The 16,856-nt window shown below is 43.1% G+C and overlaps 1 protein-coding gene across 7 annotated transcripts in view; it reads right to left on the reverse strand.

The window, feature by feature from the left end:
* Window positions 1-16,856, reverse strand: part of dock8 (dedicator of cytokinesis 8) — a 464,486-nt gene that overhangs the window by 89,380 nt on the left and 358,250 nt on the right. For 6 of the 7 annotated variants that reach the window (XM_070881482.1, XM_070881473.1, XM_070881464.1 and 3 more), the window contains 4 exons: window positions 6,393-6,488; window positions 5,210-5,359; window positions 2,481-2,594; window positions 1,379-1,534 (listed from right to left, as the gene is read on the reverse strand). In XM_070881482.1, the coding sequence (XP_070737583.1) occupies window positions 1,379-1,534; window positions 2,481-2,594; window positions 5,210-5,359; window positions 6,393-6,488 (516 nt within the window). Of the gene's footprint in view, window positions 1-1,378; window positions 1,535-2,480; window positions 2,595-5,209; window positions 5,360-6,392; window positions 6,489-9,933; window positions 10,030-16,856 lie in introns of all 7 variants that reach the window. The other variant, XM_070881523.1, reaches the window with a different exon arrangement.

Genomic DNA, 16,856 nt, shown 5'->3' on the forward strand with positions numbered 1-16,856 from the left:
GATTATCCAGCAATAAAAGCCAACAACATCACATAAGAAAAACAATCCACCTGCAGTATGCAACATAACAATGACCCGCATGGCTTATGTTTAGACCAGGATGTAGCAAGTTCACACAACTAGACAGAAGCATTTTAGTCACATTTTACATGTTGTTCAGTCAATAAATGATAGGAAAACAGAATTGATCCCAGCTGTAAATTTATCAAGAAGTCAGTGGGGTGGATTTTAACTTCTAGATGGCTAACTGGCTAAATGAACCTGCAGGCTGCCATTGTCAGGGGAAAAGAGACCGGAGCCATTTTGAGGCATAGGGCTCATTTAAATGGCCCTAAACTGGCATCCCGATGTAGCTCACCAGATTCAGGCCTACGCAACATCGGGCCACCCAGCTGGCAGCAAGGTAAGACCTGGGAGTGAGCGGTGGTGGGGGGGGTGGGGGGGTTGCGATCATGGTGGGCATAGTCTGGGGTATTTGTAGCCCAGATTATTTTTGTGGGGCTATATCTGTAGTCTTCTCTGACCCCACAAATCCTTCTAGATCTCTCTCCGTTCCTCTGACTTTGTCATCTAGTGCATCCCCCCCAGCCTTTGCCCCTCCATTGGCAACCATCCCTTTAGCTGTCTTGGCCGCACCTTTTGAACTCCCTCCCTAAATCCCTCCGCCCATCCACCTCTCTCTCCTCATTAAAGACCCTCATTGAAACCCACTGCTTTCATCAAACTTTTGATCTCACCTCCGAATATTTCCTTCTTTGGCTTGACATCCATTTCATCTGATTATGCCTCTGTGCAGCGCCTTGGGATGTTTTTCTACATTAACGGCACTATATAAATGCAAGTTGGTGGTGGTGTTGATGAGTTCTGCCATTGTGGGCAAGGTGCGGCCTGCGCATATTTCTATTGAGCTATCAAACACCTACACGTCCTGATCAGTAAACCAGGATTCATGAGCATTACCAGATTGCACTACTCTTTGCTTTCATCTTGCTGACTAAACTCTTTTGGCTTCTTTGCTAGTTAGGCAGCTCATTTAGCTGCTTGAGAAGTGTAAAACCAGCATTATGACAGGCGCTTGCTTCTTGTTAGCAGGAGGAAACCCAGTAGCAAAATACACCTCCAATGTTGGACATCAATCACGCCCACGTTTTGGGTTTCTGTAAAAGAGGAAGATATGGGCCACGTCTCAAAGTTCACTGCAGCTACAGCTGATCTGTAAAGGCACAAGACTAGAGTTTGCCCATCTGTGTGAACGGAACATATCACACAGAAGCGCACAAGGCTCTTGCCATACACCATGTAGTCCAAGCAAATGCATAATAATACACCATGTAGTCCAAGCAAAAGAAAATCGTCTTTGCTGCATGACGAACTTTACCTGTGATGATAGTGAGGGACATGGAGAAGCTGGTGCAGACAGATTCGTAATGAAGAAAAGATTCAGGCTGAGATAGTGTTCATGGCTACAGAGGATCCTCAGAAATTCCAGTCGCATGGTGATGAGGGTGGGCATTGATTGCAGTTTGACGGACAGCTACGGTGGAATGGGTTAAAAAAGAATGTTAGTGAAACAATGAAACCAACACAACATTCTGTTAATACAGATGGTTAGTTGTAGTTTATTTTCTCTCCAATATTGTCTGCTTTCTTTCCTTTAGCAGCTGTCCAAGTGGCCATTCATGTGTGAAATTAGATAGTGATGTTGTCACGTTATTCAACTCTAGGGTCATCACAGTTAAGATCACTTCTGCTCTGACTCCACACACATATGCACATACTTGCCTGAATGGCTTACTGGATAGTGATCAGGAAGTATGAATCCTGGTTCATTGTTTGTCTACCTATTCCAAGGATGATGAAGCTAATTGTTATGCCTCCAAAATACTCAGCAGGCCCAGGCAGCATCCATGGTGAAAGAAACAGTTAACGTTTCAGGGATAAGACCCTTCGTCAGTCAATTACAGAGCTAGTTTTGGCAGGGGCACTGGGAGTATCTGTCTGCTCCCTTGGCTGGAGTAGTTGGCTCAGTCAGAAATTAAAAGGAAACAGACTTATAAAAAAAAACATAATGCGGTAAATATATAATCTGAAACAGACCAAAATCAACTGTAGAAATGACCAATGCCCTGAACTTACACCATGGGATACGAACCTTTTGTCTGAAGTTCCTTTTTCACTATTTTAGCAGAAGCATTAACCCATTTAAAATAAATTGTCAATGTCACCACCAAAATAGCAGAGAGAGGAATTTCAGGTCGACGTGCTCGGCATTCATATATCAATATTCCACAGTGTCATTTCATGATCCACGTGATTGAGTCATTTGATTATTTTCAATTTGCTTTCTCTAAATATTAATTGTAAAGAATATAACTTGGTGGCTGAATTATTGCAAAGTTGTTGGGTGAAGAATATATTTTATCTTCTCGGTTGTTCGAGACTTATACGTCAGAAATGCAGCAAGAAAATGTGTTCTTTACCTGGCAACAATAATTTCTAATGAGATTAAACACAAAGCCACGGTCCATGAGGGAAAGGAGATCGTACAGGAAAAATGCCAAGCTGATGTTGATTTTCTCAGCTTGTTCTGCTTCCTAAGATTAAGAAAATGTAAAATCAACATTGCATCACCTGACAAAATGCCTCCTAAGGTTTCAAAAGTTTTCATAGCATATTTGATTTATTTTTAATACAGAAGCTTCAGGCACTAAGGCCTCAATTTTAACAGGGAGGGGTGGGGAGGGTGCGGGGGAGTCTGGTAATGAGCGAAGAATTTGGCAAGGCTGGGGACGTGGAGGCCCTGCCCATCTTAATGTCAAGGGTTTGAGTAATTTTGGGCGGACTCTCGCCCGATAGCCAACCAGATTGACTGCCTGGCTGGCAGGCAGGAGCGGTAAGTAACGGCAGGAGATTGCAGTCTGGGGTCCTTGGGGACGGTACATGGCAGTCAGTGGGCAGAGAAGGCACCTGGCTGTGATTGGGTCTGGGCAGGGATGAAGGCTTCCTTGTCAGGCCTGGGGGGAGCACGTCCTCACCTCCTGGCCCAAAAGGAGGCTAAAAAGTGCTGACCTTCAGTACTTGCCTTCGGCAGTCAGTGCCTCTCACCTCGGATCTGCTGCCAGGCAGCTGACAATTCGGGCCTCCCCACTATTCACAGTTAAGTTTACGTCGCACCACCAATAATGCCATCAGGCCTCAACATTTGAATGTTAATTAAGCCCCCTTTTGCGGAAGCTTCGTCAATGGCCTGATTTGGCTTTGTAAAAATTCAAACTGATGAGAAAGGGGACAGGTTGTTCGATCCTGATATTTTATTCTCTCCCTCTCGACCCTCTCCGTCCATCGGGAGGTGGGGGCAGGAAGAACATTGAGGCCTAAATCTCAAAGTGATGATTTATATATTGAGCAATGTGACTCCATAATCTCACCAGTGGCATTACTGTTGGAATGGGTATTCTGCATGGAGGTAATAAGCGCAGACAGCGGAACGAGCGTGTGGCAAACCAGTCCCATCCACCCCTTCCCTCAATGACTATCTGTCCCACCTGTAACAGAGTCTGTGACTCTCGTATTGGACTGTTCAGCCACCAAAGAACTCACTTCAGGAGTGAAAGCAAGTCTTCCTCGATTCCGAGAGACTGCCTATGATGATGAATAAACATGGACAAAGAATGGAATCGACTGCTTTGTGGACCTTAACTTGCAATACATAGGTGCTAAAAGGAAACGGGCCACTTTGTTCCGGGATTTTAAGCAGTCTTATTTCTTACAATAGCTGTGAACAACTGCTTGAATTTATTTTGCTCTCCTTATGTAAAAGAACATATTGGTACACTTTATGATAAGATAGATTTTAAATATATTTTCATTTTCTCCCCTCCTCTATTTTCTCCCATCCTCTCCTGAAAAAAGTGACTCATGCGGAGGTGCTTTTTCATGGTCGACAGCTACCCTCTGTAAGATTCGCAAAGTTATTTGATTCAGGCACAGGAAGATGCCAGGGTCTGGAGACTAATCGATGAAGGACATTGATACTGGACATTTAATTGTTTTAAAGCTTTTCTGATTGACTATGAGAAAGAGCATTCATGGAAATATGTGGCCTGGAATCTTGAGCAAGCTTCGATTGATTTCAATGGGAGGAATTAGCATTTGGACAATGCTCTAGGTTTCACTCAAACAATGGGATCAGATTAACTTCATGGCCTGAATCAGAAAAACGTTTATCTGCGAGCCGACGACCAGACACACCCATCACCAGTAAGAGGAAACCACATTAAATGTGTATTTCAGGGAGCAGATAACAAAGATGAGGAGTCATCTTCAATCTCGCAGACTCTGCATATCTCCAGTGGTTGAATTACCAGTTGTTGATGTGTGAATGTCGGCCATCCAGAAACCCAAGAACTGAAACTACTGTTGAGGGAGGGCTTTGTGACAAACAAATTTTAAGACGGAAGAACATCGACAAGGAAACATGCAGGAAGACACTCTCTTGTTCTCGAGGACTGTGGCAGTCAGGCGAAGACGGATGGGGACCGGTCATTCCCAACTCCAGGGCCGACAATTGACATCGATGACAACCAGCCGGATTGGGCGATTGTATGTTTCAACCAAATCTCTAAGGGGTTTTGTCCGCGTTTTGTTGGTTTTAATAAACTAATAGCTTTTGGGGTGAGCCTAAACCTTTGTGTTGTGTATATTTTGTTCCTGTAAATCCCAGAGTCAAAGAACTGTAGTAAGGTCAAGGAAAGCAAAAACTTTACACCTTCTATATCTTGCCCAAGTGGCAACTGTTCATGAGTTTAAAGAAGGCTATTCCATCATTAGCAGCATCACGGACTGCCCTAATCTTGTCCTCATGTACTTTCCAACAGAAGTCCCTGGCCCAGGAGTGCGGATGCCAATTGTAGCACCTGTATCGTCATCATTGTTGAAGGTCAATTAAATAGACCAGGGATTGAACCAAAGATCTTCCTGGTGTGAAGGGCTCAGCTCCATATTAAGTAATGCACCAGACAACTCTGAACAGCTGCATTTTGATATTTCTATCATTTAAAACAAATTAGAACAGATAAAATTTAAAGTTAAAACTGAGTTTAAAAATAAATGACAATGCTAATGTCTGATACAATATTTTATCTTGGTGACACTGCCTCTTTAAACATTTCTACAGAAAGCACAGATATTTTTAAGAAAAGAAAACTACCTTTTGTTGTTTCACAAGAATTGTTGCAATCTCCGCAGTAACAACATTGACAATAGTAGCGACGTCATCCTTGAAGCGATCTGAGAAGCGCAGTTTACGGGAAGCATCCTGCTTGTCCATCTGGCAGTGGTACTGGGCCATGCTTTTAACCTTTCATTCACAATAAAATTGTGTTTTATACTCATTATAAGAACATTTGTGAAATTAGGCCCATAGGGACCACTACGAAAGAACTTGCATTTCACAACCTCAGGACATCCCAAAGCACTTTACAGCCAACGAATTACTTTTCAAATGTAGTCATTGTTGTAATGTAGGAAATACAGCAGCCAATTTGCACACAGCAAGCTCCCAAAAACAGCAGTGTGATAATGACCAGATAACCTGTTTTTCAGTGATGTTGGTTGAGAGATAAATATTGGCTAGGACACCGGGGAGCGCTCCCCTGCTCATCTTTGAAATAGTGCCATGGGATCTTTTATGTCCACTCGGGAGGGTAGACGGGGCCTTGATTTAATATCTCATCCGAAAGACAGTGTCGTGCCCCCTCATTACTTCACTGGAGTGTCAGCCTAGATTTTGTGCTCCAGTCTCAGGAGTGGCACTTGAACCCACAACTTTCTGCCTCAGAGGCAAGAGTGCTTCCAATGAGCCACGGCAGGTACAGCAATGGCTTTACCAATTTTTCCGCTAACAAGTGGGCTGCTCTGCATTATAGGAAAATATGTTCTGCTGCCTTGTGCTACCAGATATGTCAAACAATTCCACGATAAGGTTTAAGAAAAAGGTAAACTTCATTCAAGCAGATTCTGATGAAACAGAAAAGCTACTGCAGACATAGTAGGAGGGAGGAGGCGGCATAGAATAAGCAAAATCAAACCAAATTCAAAAAGAAAAATTGAAAATTGGCAAAGTAGAAAAGCATAATGGGAAGAAAAGAACAGGAAAGAAAAACAAGAAAACAATTGATGTAGAACCAAAATGTTGAGGGAAAGAGAACGACTGGAGATCTGACATAGAAAATAAAAAGAAAGCTACAGGTTTGGAAAGAGAAAGTAATTCTAGCAAGAGAGTCTGTGACATGAACAAGTATTTTCAAAATACATCTGTGTGAAATGGTTCACAATGACACCGATTGATATCTTATAAACTGTGTGGCATTCTATGGAGTAAATGGACCTACCAAAAGCTCAAAGAAGAACCAGGCATACTTGAAGACGTTTTCTCTCACCATGCCAGTACTGACGACCATCTGCAGTGCTAACTCTTCATGAAATTGCTGAATAACAATGAAAGAAAATACTTTACAAAAGGTTCAGGAAAAGGAATGGCCTTCTTTAATAATCGTCTTTTGTAGATTTGCCGTTATCCAATCTTTTCCCTGTACGTGAAGGTATCAGTAGTCAAAGAATGTTATTGAAATTTGTGATAACAGTGTTGGATTTTTTAAATATTCCTTATGAAATACCACAATTGTTATGTAAATGATCACAGATTCAGAAAAAAATTGAACTTAAAAATTTGTTTCTGTCAGTCATTTCCGAAATCCATTTTTTAATTAAATAAAACAGTAATTGATAAACAATTTTGTACATGCACAAAATATTCTTTATGTTATCATGCCTCTAGCTCACTCTGAAGAATGTTCTTGTTATCCTACAAATCAGCATTTGCTTATGTGAAAAATACATAGATCTACAACAATATTGTGTAATGTTCTGTAAATTACTTGCTGAAATTATTCACTAAAACTTCTGATAATTATTTTTTTTATTGTATGCAATGAACTAAAATTGAACACAAAATGGAGGCAATACTTGCAACATGCGAGATACATGGGACTGAATTTCTCTTATTGAGGCATGGCAGGGCTTCCATTTACCCTTCCAATCCTGCTGCAACCCCTAACCCATTTTCTTGGTTCGAGGGTCATTATGGATGCAGGGCAGGCTCACAATGGAATCCCCATCATTAATCAGTAACCCTCCACAGCAAGGCCAAGAAATACTGACAGTGTTGTTGGGGATTACCGCTGCCTCAAATTGATGAGGCAGAGGACGAGTTAAAAGGGGCTGAATAACCCCCAAGAGGACAGATGGGAATTGTTTTTTTGGTCCTCAGCCCACCTCTCTCCCTTCATTTGTGCTTGTAAGGCCTTCTACTAATGCAACCCTGGGCTTACTGTCACTCACCACCAGGCAGTCCCACTAAGCAGGGGTGGGCGGTCAGGCTTTTGAAATAAATAAACTCTCAAAGAGCCCGATATTCTAGTTTGAATGAATGGCCAGAAAACCAAAGCTGAACTCAGTAAGCCTCATCCAAGAACCAATCTTGTGCCTAAGTTCTGGTTTCACTGGTTCTTTTGGAAGAAATAGACATAATACCTCTTTGCAGTTGGATCATCCCATCTGAGTACCTATATCTGATCTAAAATGAGAATATATAAGGCCACCTTAGAAAAGAGTTATATATCCAGTAAGAATTTTGATGAACTAACAAATAGTTGTGACATTAACTTACCATGCATGATATGATGGGACATGTCCAAACTGAAATACAGGGGCTATTTGGTTTAACTTTTGTTTTGATAATAAATACTTCTCATAACAGTAAATGTCTTGACAACTGTCCATTTCCATTTATATAACAGAAGAAAACAAGTTTAGCAATGTGATTACAACTATAAATCCTAGCCCTTAAGCAACATGTACTGACTGTTAAAATTCAACATGTGCCTTCAGCAAAGGGGTGCACATACAGAGGAGGAAAGAACATTACTGCTGTAGGGAAAGAGATCATTATTAAAGCAAAACAAAACCATTTGGAGTGCGTTCAAAAGGAAGACTGCCATACAAATAGCAAAGGAGGGAAACACCAGTCATTTCTGAATTAGTGATTTTAATGCATGTACACAGACAGGACTGCAGCATACTTATCAGTTTTCTCAATAGGGTGTGAAGCTGTTATGAGACAGCAAATATTCATCTTCTGTTAGAGTATAAGGAATAATTAAACTTGTACCCTTTGAGTACTGAGAGAGGAACTCAATGGCAAACTAATCAAACATCACCACATTATCAATGTGGAAAACTGGTTGATCGGGACTGAATCACAGACATTTTCCTCAGCTGGTTTCAGGATGGAACATGCTCGAGTGTCACAGTAACCCTAAAACCAATGGGGGAGCACATCTGTCATTCATCCCAGATCTCTCATCATTTCATACAACAAGCCATTTTCTGTTTTGTTTCCATTTAATAAAATTTGCTAGATAAGGCATCAAAGTGAGTTTGTAACAAAGAGCAATAGTGGTAAAAAATTATAGGAACACGTTTTAATATAATTTGACATCAGTGTGTGGATTATAAGGATATAATATTCAAAACCCACTACAATACTTTTCATTTGCTTCACCAACACCCTGAATTTAGAGATGTATAATTGACCTGTTTATCTTCATAATTCTATTTCATCATTTCAGCTCTGCTAATTTACAAAGATGTGCTGATACTGAATGAACAGCAGACAGCAGTATGTACTTCAGTGTAACTATCAGTACTCAAAGGGTAAGTAGACAGACATCTAAAAATTGTGGAAAAAAAGTATGATGTAATTAATGCAGTTAAAAAGCAAAAGGAATTTATGCAGACAATATTTATTTTACATGAAAAAGAAAAAAAAGTTACATCATGGGAAAATATTTTTTTTGATAAATAACTTGAAAAGACAAATTAACTTTGAAGTCTGTTAGATGTTGACTATTTTGTGAGAGAATATTCAATTAAGATCTGATGACAGGAAATAACTGAGGAAGTGTTACCTATCCTGGGACAATGTGTGTGCACTTGTTAGTGCAGTACTAAAACAAAAATGATCGGTTAGAGAAAGTATTACAAAGGACGGCATATTGGCTCTGCATGTTGAAGCATATGTGCAGTGGCATTTGTTAGTGTCTTCAATGCCCCCAGTGCTGCATTGTCAATTTCAACCACATGGCTATGTGGAAGTGCCAGGCAGGAGCCAAGCCCTTTCACATGGAAAAGAAGAAAAGTCAACAACAGAGTTGCCGCCAGGTTGCTCTTGTGCACTTCCAAGTAGCTGCCTCAGGAAGTTCCTCTAGTGTATTCTATTGCTGGTAGTTGGTGTATCATCCTGGGGTGAAATGAGCGTCGAAAATAACATTTGTACTCTCACACATACAAAAAATTAAAATTGGCACTAATCAAACATGTAGTTTTGTCCAATAATGTAGAGATTATTCTGTGGAATGCAAGTCGTAGAATCAAATCATATTTATCAGAATTTTTATTGTAAATTAGCTGGAATAAATACATAATTATAACATTCATGTTTATATTTTGTTATTAGTAACTATCATGTGATTATTTCTTTAAAACTGTCTCTTGCTCATTTTCAGTAGGGAATGAAACTGGTTTTAGTTAATTATGTACGATCAATAAAAATGAATTCTTTATGTGTGTTAATCAGTAATGTTTGCCTGACATGCATTTTGTGACAAGAATCATAACTCAGAAAAGCTATGATAGGCCTCATCAAAAATGTTCATAGAAGTCTGAAAGTGCAGAACGAATTGACATTATACATTAGTCATTGAGTAACTAAAGCTGCAGCTTGACATACACGAGACAATTCGAGGCATTTGATTTTAAAGTGCTGTGTTGGTAGGTGTAACAAACATCTCCTTGCACTATGTGGCAGTCTACCTTTCTGGTTGATGATCGTCCAACAGAACCAGCGTTGTGGAAGTAGCTGCTCACTTCCACATATGAAGACATCCGAGCACCACTTCGGTCCATTCCCTGGAGTAAAGGTCCAGGATGAAGTAATTGAACAGGCGGGGAAAAGGTTATATGGTCAATACATGGAGCAGTCATCAACCTCGGGAACTCTTGATACGATATCAACAACAACTTCCATTTATGTAGCATCTTTAATGTAGAAAAATATCCCAAGACGTTTCACAGAGGCATAGGAAAACAATAAAAGGAAGCCAAGCCAAAGAAGGAGATATCAGGAAGGGTTTTATGGAGGGTCCTAAAGGAGAAGGGGGAGGTGAAGAGGCAAAAGTTTAGGAAGGGAATTCCAGAGCATGGAGCCTAAGCAGCTGAAGAGGGAAAATGCACAAAAGGGCAGAGTCAATCAAAATAGAGGGTTCGGGGCGAAGATAGATACAGCGAAGTGAAGCCATGAAGAGATTTAAACTCAAGGATCCGAATCTTGAATTTGAGACATTGCAATGTAGGTCAGCAAGGACAGAGAAGATTGACGAGTGGGGCTTGGTGTGTGATAGGATATGGACAGCAGAGATTTGGATGAGCAGAAGTTTACGGAGGGTGGGAGGCCTGTCCTGTGTCTCTGTCACTCATCATCATCATAGGCAGTCCCTCGGAATCGAGGACTTACTTCCACTCTTAACATGAGTTCTTAGGTGGCTGAGCAGTCCAATACGAGAACCACAGTCTCTGTCACAGGTGGGACAAATGGTCGTTGAGGGAAGGGGTGGGTGGGACAGGTTTGCCGCACGCTCTTTCCGCTGCCTGTACTTGATGTCTGCATGCTCTCGGCGATGAGATTCGAGGAGCTCAGCGCCCTCCCGGATGCACTTCCTCCACTTAGGGTGGTTTTGGCCAGGGACTCCCAGGTGTCAGTGGGGATTTTGCACTTTATCAGGGAGGCTTTGAGGGTGTCCTTGTAATGTTTCCGCTGCCCACCTTTGGTTCGTTTGCCATGAAGGAGTTCCGAGTAGAGCGCTTGCTTTGGGAGTCTCGTGTGTGGCATGCAAACGATGTGGTCTGCCCAGCGGAGCTGATCAAGTGAGTCAATGCTGGGGATGTTGGCCTGGTCGAGGACGCTAATGTTGGTGCGCCTGTCCTCCCAGGGGATTTGTATGATCTTGCGGAGGCATCGTTGGTGGTATTTCCCAGCGACTTGAGGAGCTCCTCCCGGAGTCACAGTGCGGATTTTGTCCCCTACAGGGCACAACAGACATGATTTTTGCAGCGCGACAGCTGCAGGGAAAATGCAGGGAACAGCACCAGTCCTTATACATGGCCTTCTTCGAACTTACAAAGGCCTTTGACACTGTCAACTGCGAGGGTCTATGGAGCGTCCTCCTCCGTTTCGGATTCCCCCAAAAGTTCCTCACCATCCTCCACCTGCTCCACGACGACATGCAGGCCGTTATCCTTACCAACGGATCCGCTACAGACCCAACCCACATCCGGACCAGGGTCAAACAGGGCTGCATCATCGCCCCAACCCTCTTCTCAATCTTCCCCTGTCACTACAGTCTGATACACTCACTGTCCCTGTTCTGTGTCCCTGTCACTCATCATCATCATAGGCAGTACCTCAGAATCGAGGGAGACTTGCTGCCATTCTTAACTTAGAAACATAGAAACATAGAAAATAGGTGCAGGAGTAGGCCATTCGGCCCTTCGAGCCTGCACCGCCATTCAATAAGATCATGGCTGATCATTCCCTCAGTACCCCTTTCCTGCTTTCTCTCCATACCCCTTGAGCCGTAAGGGCCATATCTAACTCCCTCTTGAATATATCCAATGAACTGGCATCAACAACTCTCTGCGGCAGGGAATTCCACAGGTTAACAACTCTCTGAGTGAAGAAGTTTCTCCTCATCTCAGTCCTAAATGGCCTACCCCTTACCCTAAGACTATGTCCCCTGGTTCTGGACTTCCCCAACATCGGGAAGATTCTTCCCGCATCTAACCTGTCTAGTCCCGTCAGAATTTTATACGTTTCTACGAGATCCCCTCTCATCCTTCTAAACTCCAGTGAATAATGGCCCAGTTGATCCAGTCTCTCCTCATATGATAGCCCAACCATCCCTGGAATCAGTCTAGTGAACCTTCGCTGCACTCCCTCAATAGCAAGAACACCCTTCCTCAGATTGGAGACCAAAACTGAACACAATATTCCAGGTGAGGCCTCGCTAAGGCCCTGTACAACTGCAGTAAGACCTCCCTGCTCCTGTATTCAAATCCCCTAGCTATGAAGGCCAACATACCATTTGCCTTCTTCACCGCCTGCTGTACCTGCATGCCCACTTTCAGTGACTGATGAACCATGACACCCAGGTCTCGTTGCACCTCCCCTTTTCCTAATCTGCCGCCATCCAGATAATAATCTGCCTTCGTGTTTTTGCCCCCAAAATGGATAACCTCACATTTATCCACATTATACTGCATCTGCCATGCATTTGCCCATTCACCTAACCTGTCCAAGTCACTCTGCAGCCTCTTAGCATCCTCCTCACAGCTCACACCACCACCCAGTTTAGTGTCATCTGCAAACTTGGAGATATTACACTCAATTGCTTCATCCAAATCATTAATCTATATTGTAAAGAGCTGGGGTCCCAGCACTGAGCCCTGCGGCACTCCACTAGTCACTGCCTGCCATTCTGAAAAGGACCCGTTTATCCTGACTCTCTGCTTCCTGTCTGCCAACCAGTTCTCTATCCACATCAGTACATTACCTCCAATACCATGAGCTTTGGTTTTGCACACCAATCTCTTGTGCGGGACCTTATCAAAAGCCTTTTGAAAGTCCAAATACACCACATCCATTGGTTCTCCCTTGTCCACTATGCTAGTTACATCCTCAAAAAATTCCAGAAGATTCGGCAAGCATGATTTCCCTTTCATAAATCCATGCTGACTTGGTCCGATCCTGTCACTGCTTTCCAAATGCGCTGCTATTTCATCCTTAATGATTGATTCCAAATTTTCCACACTACTGATGTCAAGCTAACCGATCTATAATTACCCATTTTCTCTCTCCCTCCTTTTTAAAAAAGTGGTGTTACATTAGCTACCCTGAACATGAGTTCTTAGGTGGCTGAACAGTCCAATCCAAGAATCATAGTCTCTGTCATAAGTGTGACAAATAGTCATTGAGGACAGGGGTGGGTGGGACAGGTTTGCCGCATGCTTTTTCCGCTGCCTGTGCTTGATTTCTGCATGCTCTCGGTGATGAGACTCGAGGTGCTCAGCGCCCTCCCTGATGCACTTCCTCCACTTAGGGCAGTTTTTGGCCAGGGACTCCCAGGTGTCAGTGGGGATGTTGCACTTTATCAGGGTGTCCTTGTAATGTTTCCTCTGCCCACCTTTGGCTCGTTTGCCGTGAAAGAGTGCCTGCTTTGGGAGTCTCGTGTGTGGCATGCAAACAATGTGGCCTGCCCAGCGGAGCTGATCAAGTGTGGTCAGTGCTTCAGTACTGGGGATGTTGGCCTGCTCGAGGATGCTGTCACTATGGTCTGATACACTCACTGTCCTGTCCCGTGTCCCAGGGCCTGTTTCATTCAGTCCTTCCACAGAGACTCCAATAATTTGTCCCCAGTGGCCCTCACTTGCCCTACACATTCACGGCCATGGCTAAACAAACGCCTCTCCTCATACAGGATTGGGAAATTCCCGTTGGAGAACAGTGGCATCTCATGCTAAGCACTGTCCCCTTGGTGCCAGAAACTGATCTGTCTACAAGAATCGATCAGAGCCTGAAAAGTAGCGCGAGCAGTGGTGAAAAAGCTGGTTGCCTGCTCCAAAAACAGCTTATAACTATGCCCTTGCTGTGTAGTTCAGTTTCATTCCTATAATATAACTTGTGAAATATTAAGTATCGCTGCAGTTTATGTCATATTCCACTACATTCCATAGTAATGATATCTTTACATCTGTAACGTAATCCGACAACACTGAACAAAATCCTGAGATCAAATGTAATAGAAAAGATTTTGAGTTATTCAGTTGCCTTGAAGCAATGGCCTTGAAAATAGGCTATTTTTTGTTCAGGATTGTTTTTTGGTTGCATGTTGTTTTTTTATGTTCTCTGCTTTTTTGAAATGGTTTGTCAGCTTTTCTGAGCTTTGTAAGTTGCCATCTCTGCACGCGTGATTGTAGGGTGAGCATTGGCTCAGGCTGGGCTGTGGTGCCTCGGAGGCCAATAGCCTCCGACACTCATTGTCCAGGCTCTCACATGAAAAACAGCCACTTCAATGAAGTACTGGAAAGACATCTGCCATCTCTGAAACCATAACCCAAGGAGGGAAGGGAAGGGGCAGGGGTCAATTGGTAGAAAAAGGAGAGCGAGTGATGGTGCAATCTGGATCAGACTAGGAAGAGAAGAGAGACCACTTAAGCCATGTTTATTATAAAACAATATCACAAAGGATTTCTACCAGCCAGAGGAAATGATTCAATATAACTTCTACAAGATGCACTGCAGCAATTTGCCAAGGTTTCTTCAACAGCACCTCCCAAATCCATGATCTCTACCACCTAGAATATAAGGGCAGCAGGCGCATGGGAACACCATCACCTGCAAGTTTCCTACCATCCTGACTTGGAAATATATCGCTGTTCCTTCATCGTTACTGGGTTTAAATCCTGGAACTCCTCCCTAACAGCACTATAGGAGTACCTTCACCACAAGGACAGCAGCAGTTCAAGAAGATGGCTCACCACTACCTTCCCACAGGCAATTAGGGATGGGCAATAAATGCTCGCCTTGCCAGCAAAGCCCACATCCCAGAACGAATTAAAAAAAAACTTCCTGGGCATCTATCTGGAGAAGAAAGCCCAAATGGAGTCAATCATGTTTTTAAAGGCCTTATCAATTTCCCTACGTATTCTGATATGATCACTTTGCTCAGTTAGACAGCACCATTATAGTACATATGTCTTCGGAGACTCGGTGAGTTATTTGCAGCGGTTTATTTTGTAATCTGGAATTAATGCTGGCAAACAGTGACTAGTTGGGTGCCGCAGGGATCGTTGCTGGGGCCTCAACTATTTACAATCTATATTAATGTCATGGATGAAGGGACCGAGTGTAATGTAGCCAAGTTTGCTGATGATACAAAGATGGGTGGAAAAGCAAATTGTGAGGAGGACACAAAAAATCTGCAAAGGGATATATACAGACTAAATGAGTGGGCACAAATTTGGCAGAAGGAGTATAATGTGGGAAAATGTGAGGTTATCCACTTCGGCAGAAAAAATAGAAAAGCAAATTATAATTAAATGGAGAAAAATTGCAAAGTGCTTCAATACAGAGGGACCTGGGGGTCCTTGTACACAAAACACAAAAAGTTAGTATGCACGTACAGCAAGTAATCAGGAAGGCAAATGGAATGTTGGCCTTTATTGCAAGGGGGATCGAGTATAAAAGCAGAGAAGTCCTGCTGCAACTGTACAGTGCATTGGTGAGGCCACACCTGGAGTACTGCGTACTGTTTTGGTCTCCGTATTTAAGGAAGGATATACTTGCATTGGAGGTTGTTCAGAGAATGTTCACTAGGTTGATTCTGGAGACTTATGAAGATAGGTTGAGTAAGTTGAGCCTATACTCATTGGAGTTCAGAAGAATGAGAGGTGATCTTATCGAAACATATAAGATAATGAGGGGGCTCGACAAGGTGGATGCAGAGCAGATATTTCCACTCATAGGGGAAACTAAAACTAGGGGACATAGAATAAGGGGCCGCCCATTTAAAACTGAGATGAGGAGGAATTTCTTCTCTCAGAGGATTGTGAATCTATGGAATTCTGTGCCCCAGAGAACTGTGGAGGCTGGGTCATTGAATATATTTAAGGTGGAGATTGACAGATTTTTGAGCGATAAGGGAATAAAGGGTTATGGGGAGCAGGCGGGGAAGTGGAGCTGAGTCCTTGATCAGATCAGCCATGATCTTATTGATTCGTGGAGCAGACTTGCGGGGCCAAATGGCCTACTCCTGCTCCTATTTCTTATGTTGTTATGTTCTTATATCACAATGCCTTAAGTCGCATGGGAAAGATCCATGCTGTTTGCTATCAAAAGCAGAATCATAATCATAATCTTTTCATGCGCATTTTCAATTCTGCTACAGATACCACACAGCAGAAATCGCTGATGGATCTATTAGTCACCGGGGGAGAAATTGGGGAGCGCCTTGTGTGGGGCACTAACTTTTAAAAGTTTGAAAAGTTAGCGCCAGGCATTTAAAATGTTAGCGTTGGCGCTCCAACAAGGGATGATTTGCTGTAGGATCTAGTAATGGGGAATGAACCAGAGCAGATAAGAGAAGTAGAAGTAGGAGACCATCTCAGCAATAGTGACCATAATATAATCAAGTGCTCCACTTCTTTCCTGGAGCACAATCAGCAGTGCTGCCGTGTTGAAAGGCTTCTTCCCTCTCTTAAAGGAAAGGGCCATTGCTGCAGGTTCTGCAAAGAAAAAAAAACTTACCTTCACCATGTTAGCAGGCGTGATTCCGCCCGATCAGCCCGGCATTCGACCAGAGTGCCGGGCTGATCAATTGCAGGCAGGAAGCCGCGAAAAAACCTGCAAGAGAGAAGGTAATTTTTTTTTTTTTTACTTACCTCGGCCACCTCGCTTTTAAGCAACGCCCCCGAAGCGCCCAGCCTCCTGATGAACGCCTCCTGCAGCTGCCGGTGTTTTTGCCCGGTGATGCTGCAGGGGGCAGAATGCAATTTTGGGTCCGGCGCGCTATCTCCGGGTGAACGGGATCAGGACGCAACGCTGTAGCGCCACCGCAAAACTCCCGCCGAATTCAGCAGCAAGTCAAAAATAGAATCCATATGGATAGAGATAAAAGATAATA

The sequence above is a fragment of the Pristiophorus japonicus genome, chromosome 1, assembly GCF_044704955.1.
Source record: "Pristiophorus japonicus isolate sPriJap1 chromosome 1, sPriJap1.hap1, whole genome shotgun sequence".
Classification (NCBI taxonomy): domain Eukaryota; kingdom Metazoa; phylum Chordata; class Chondrichthyes; family Pristiophoridae; genus Pristiophorus; species Pristiophorus japonicus.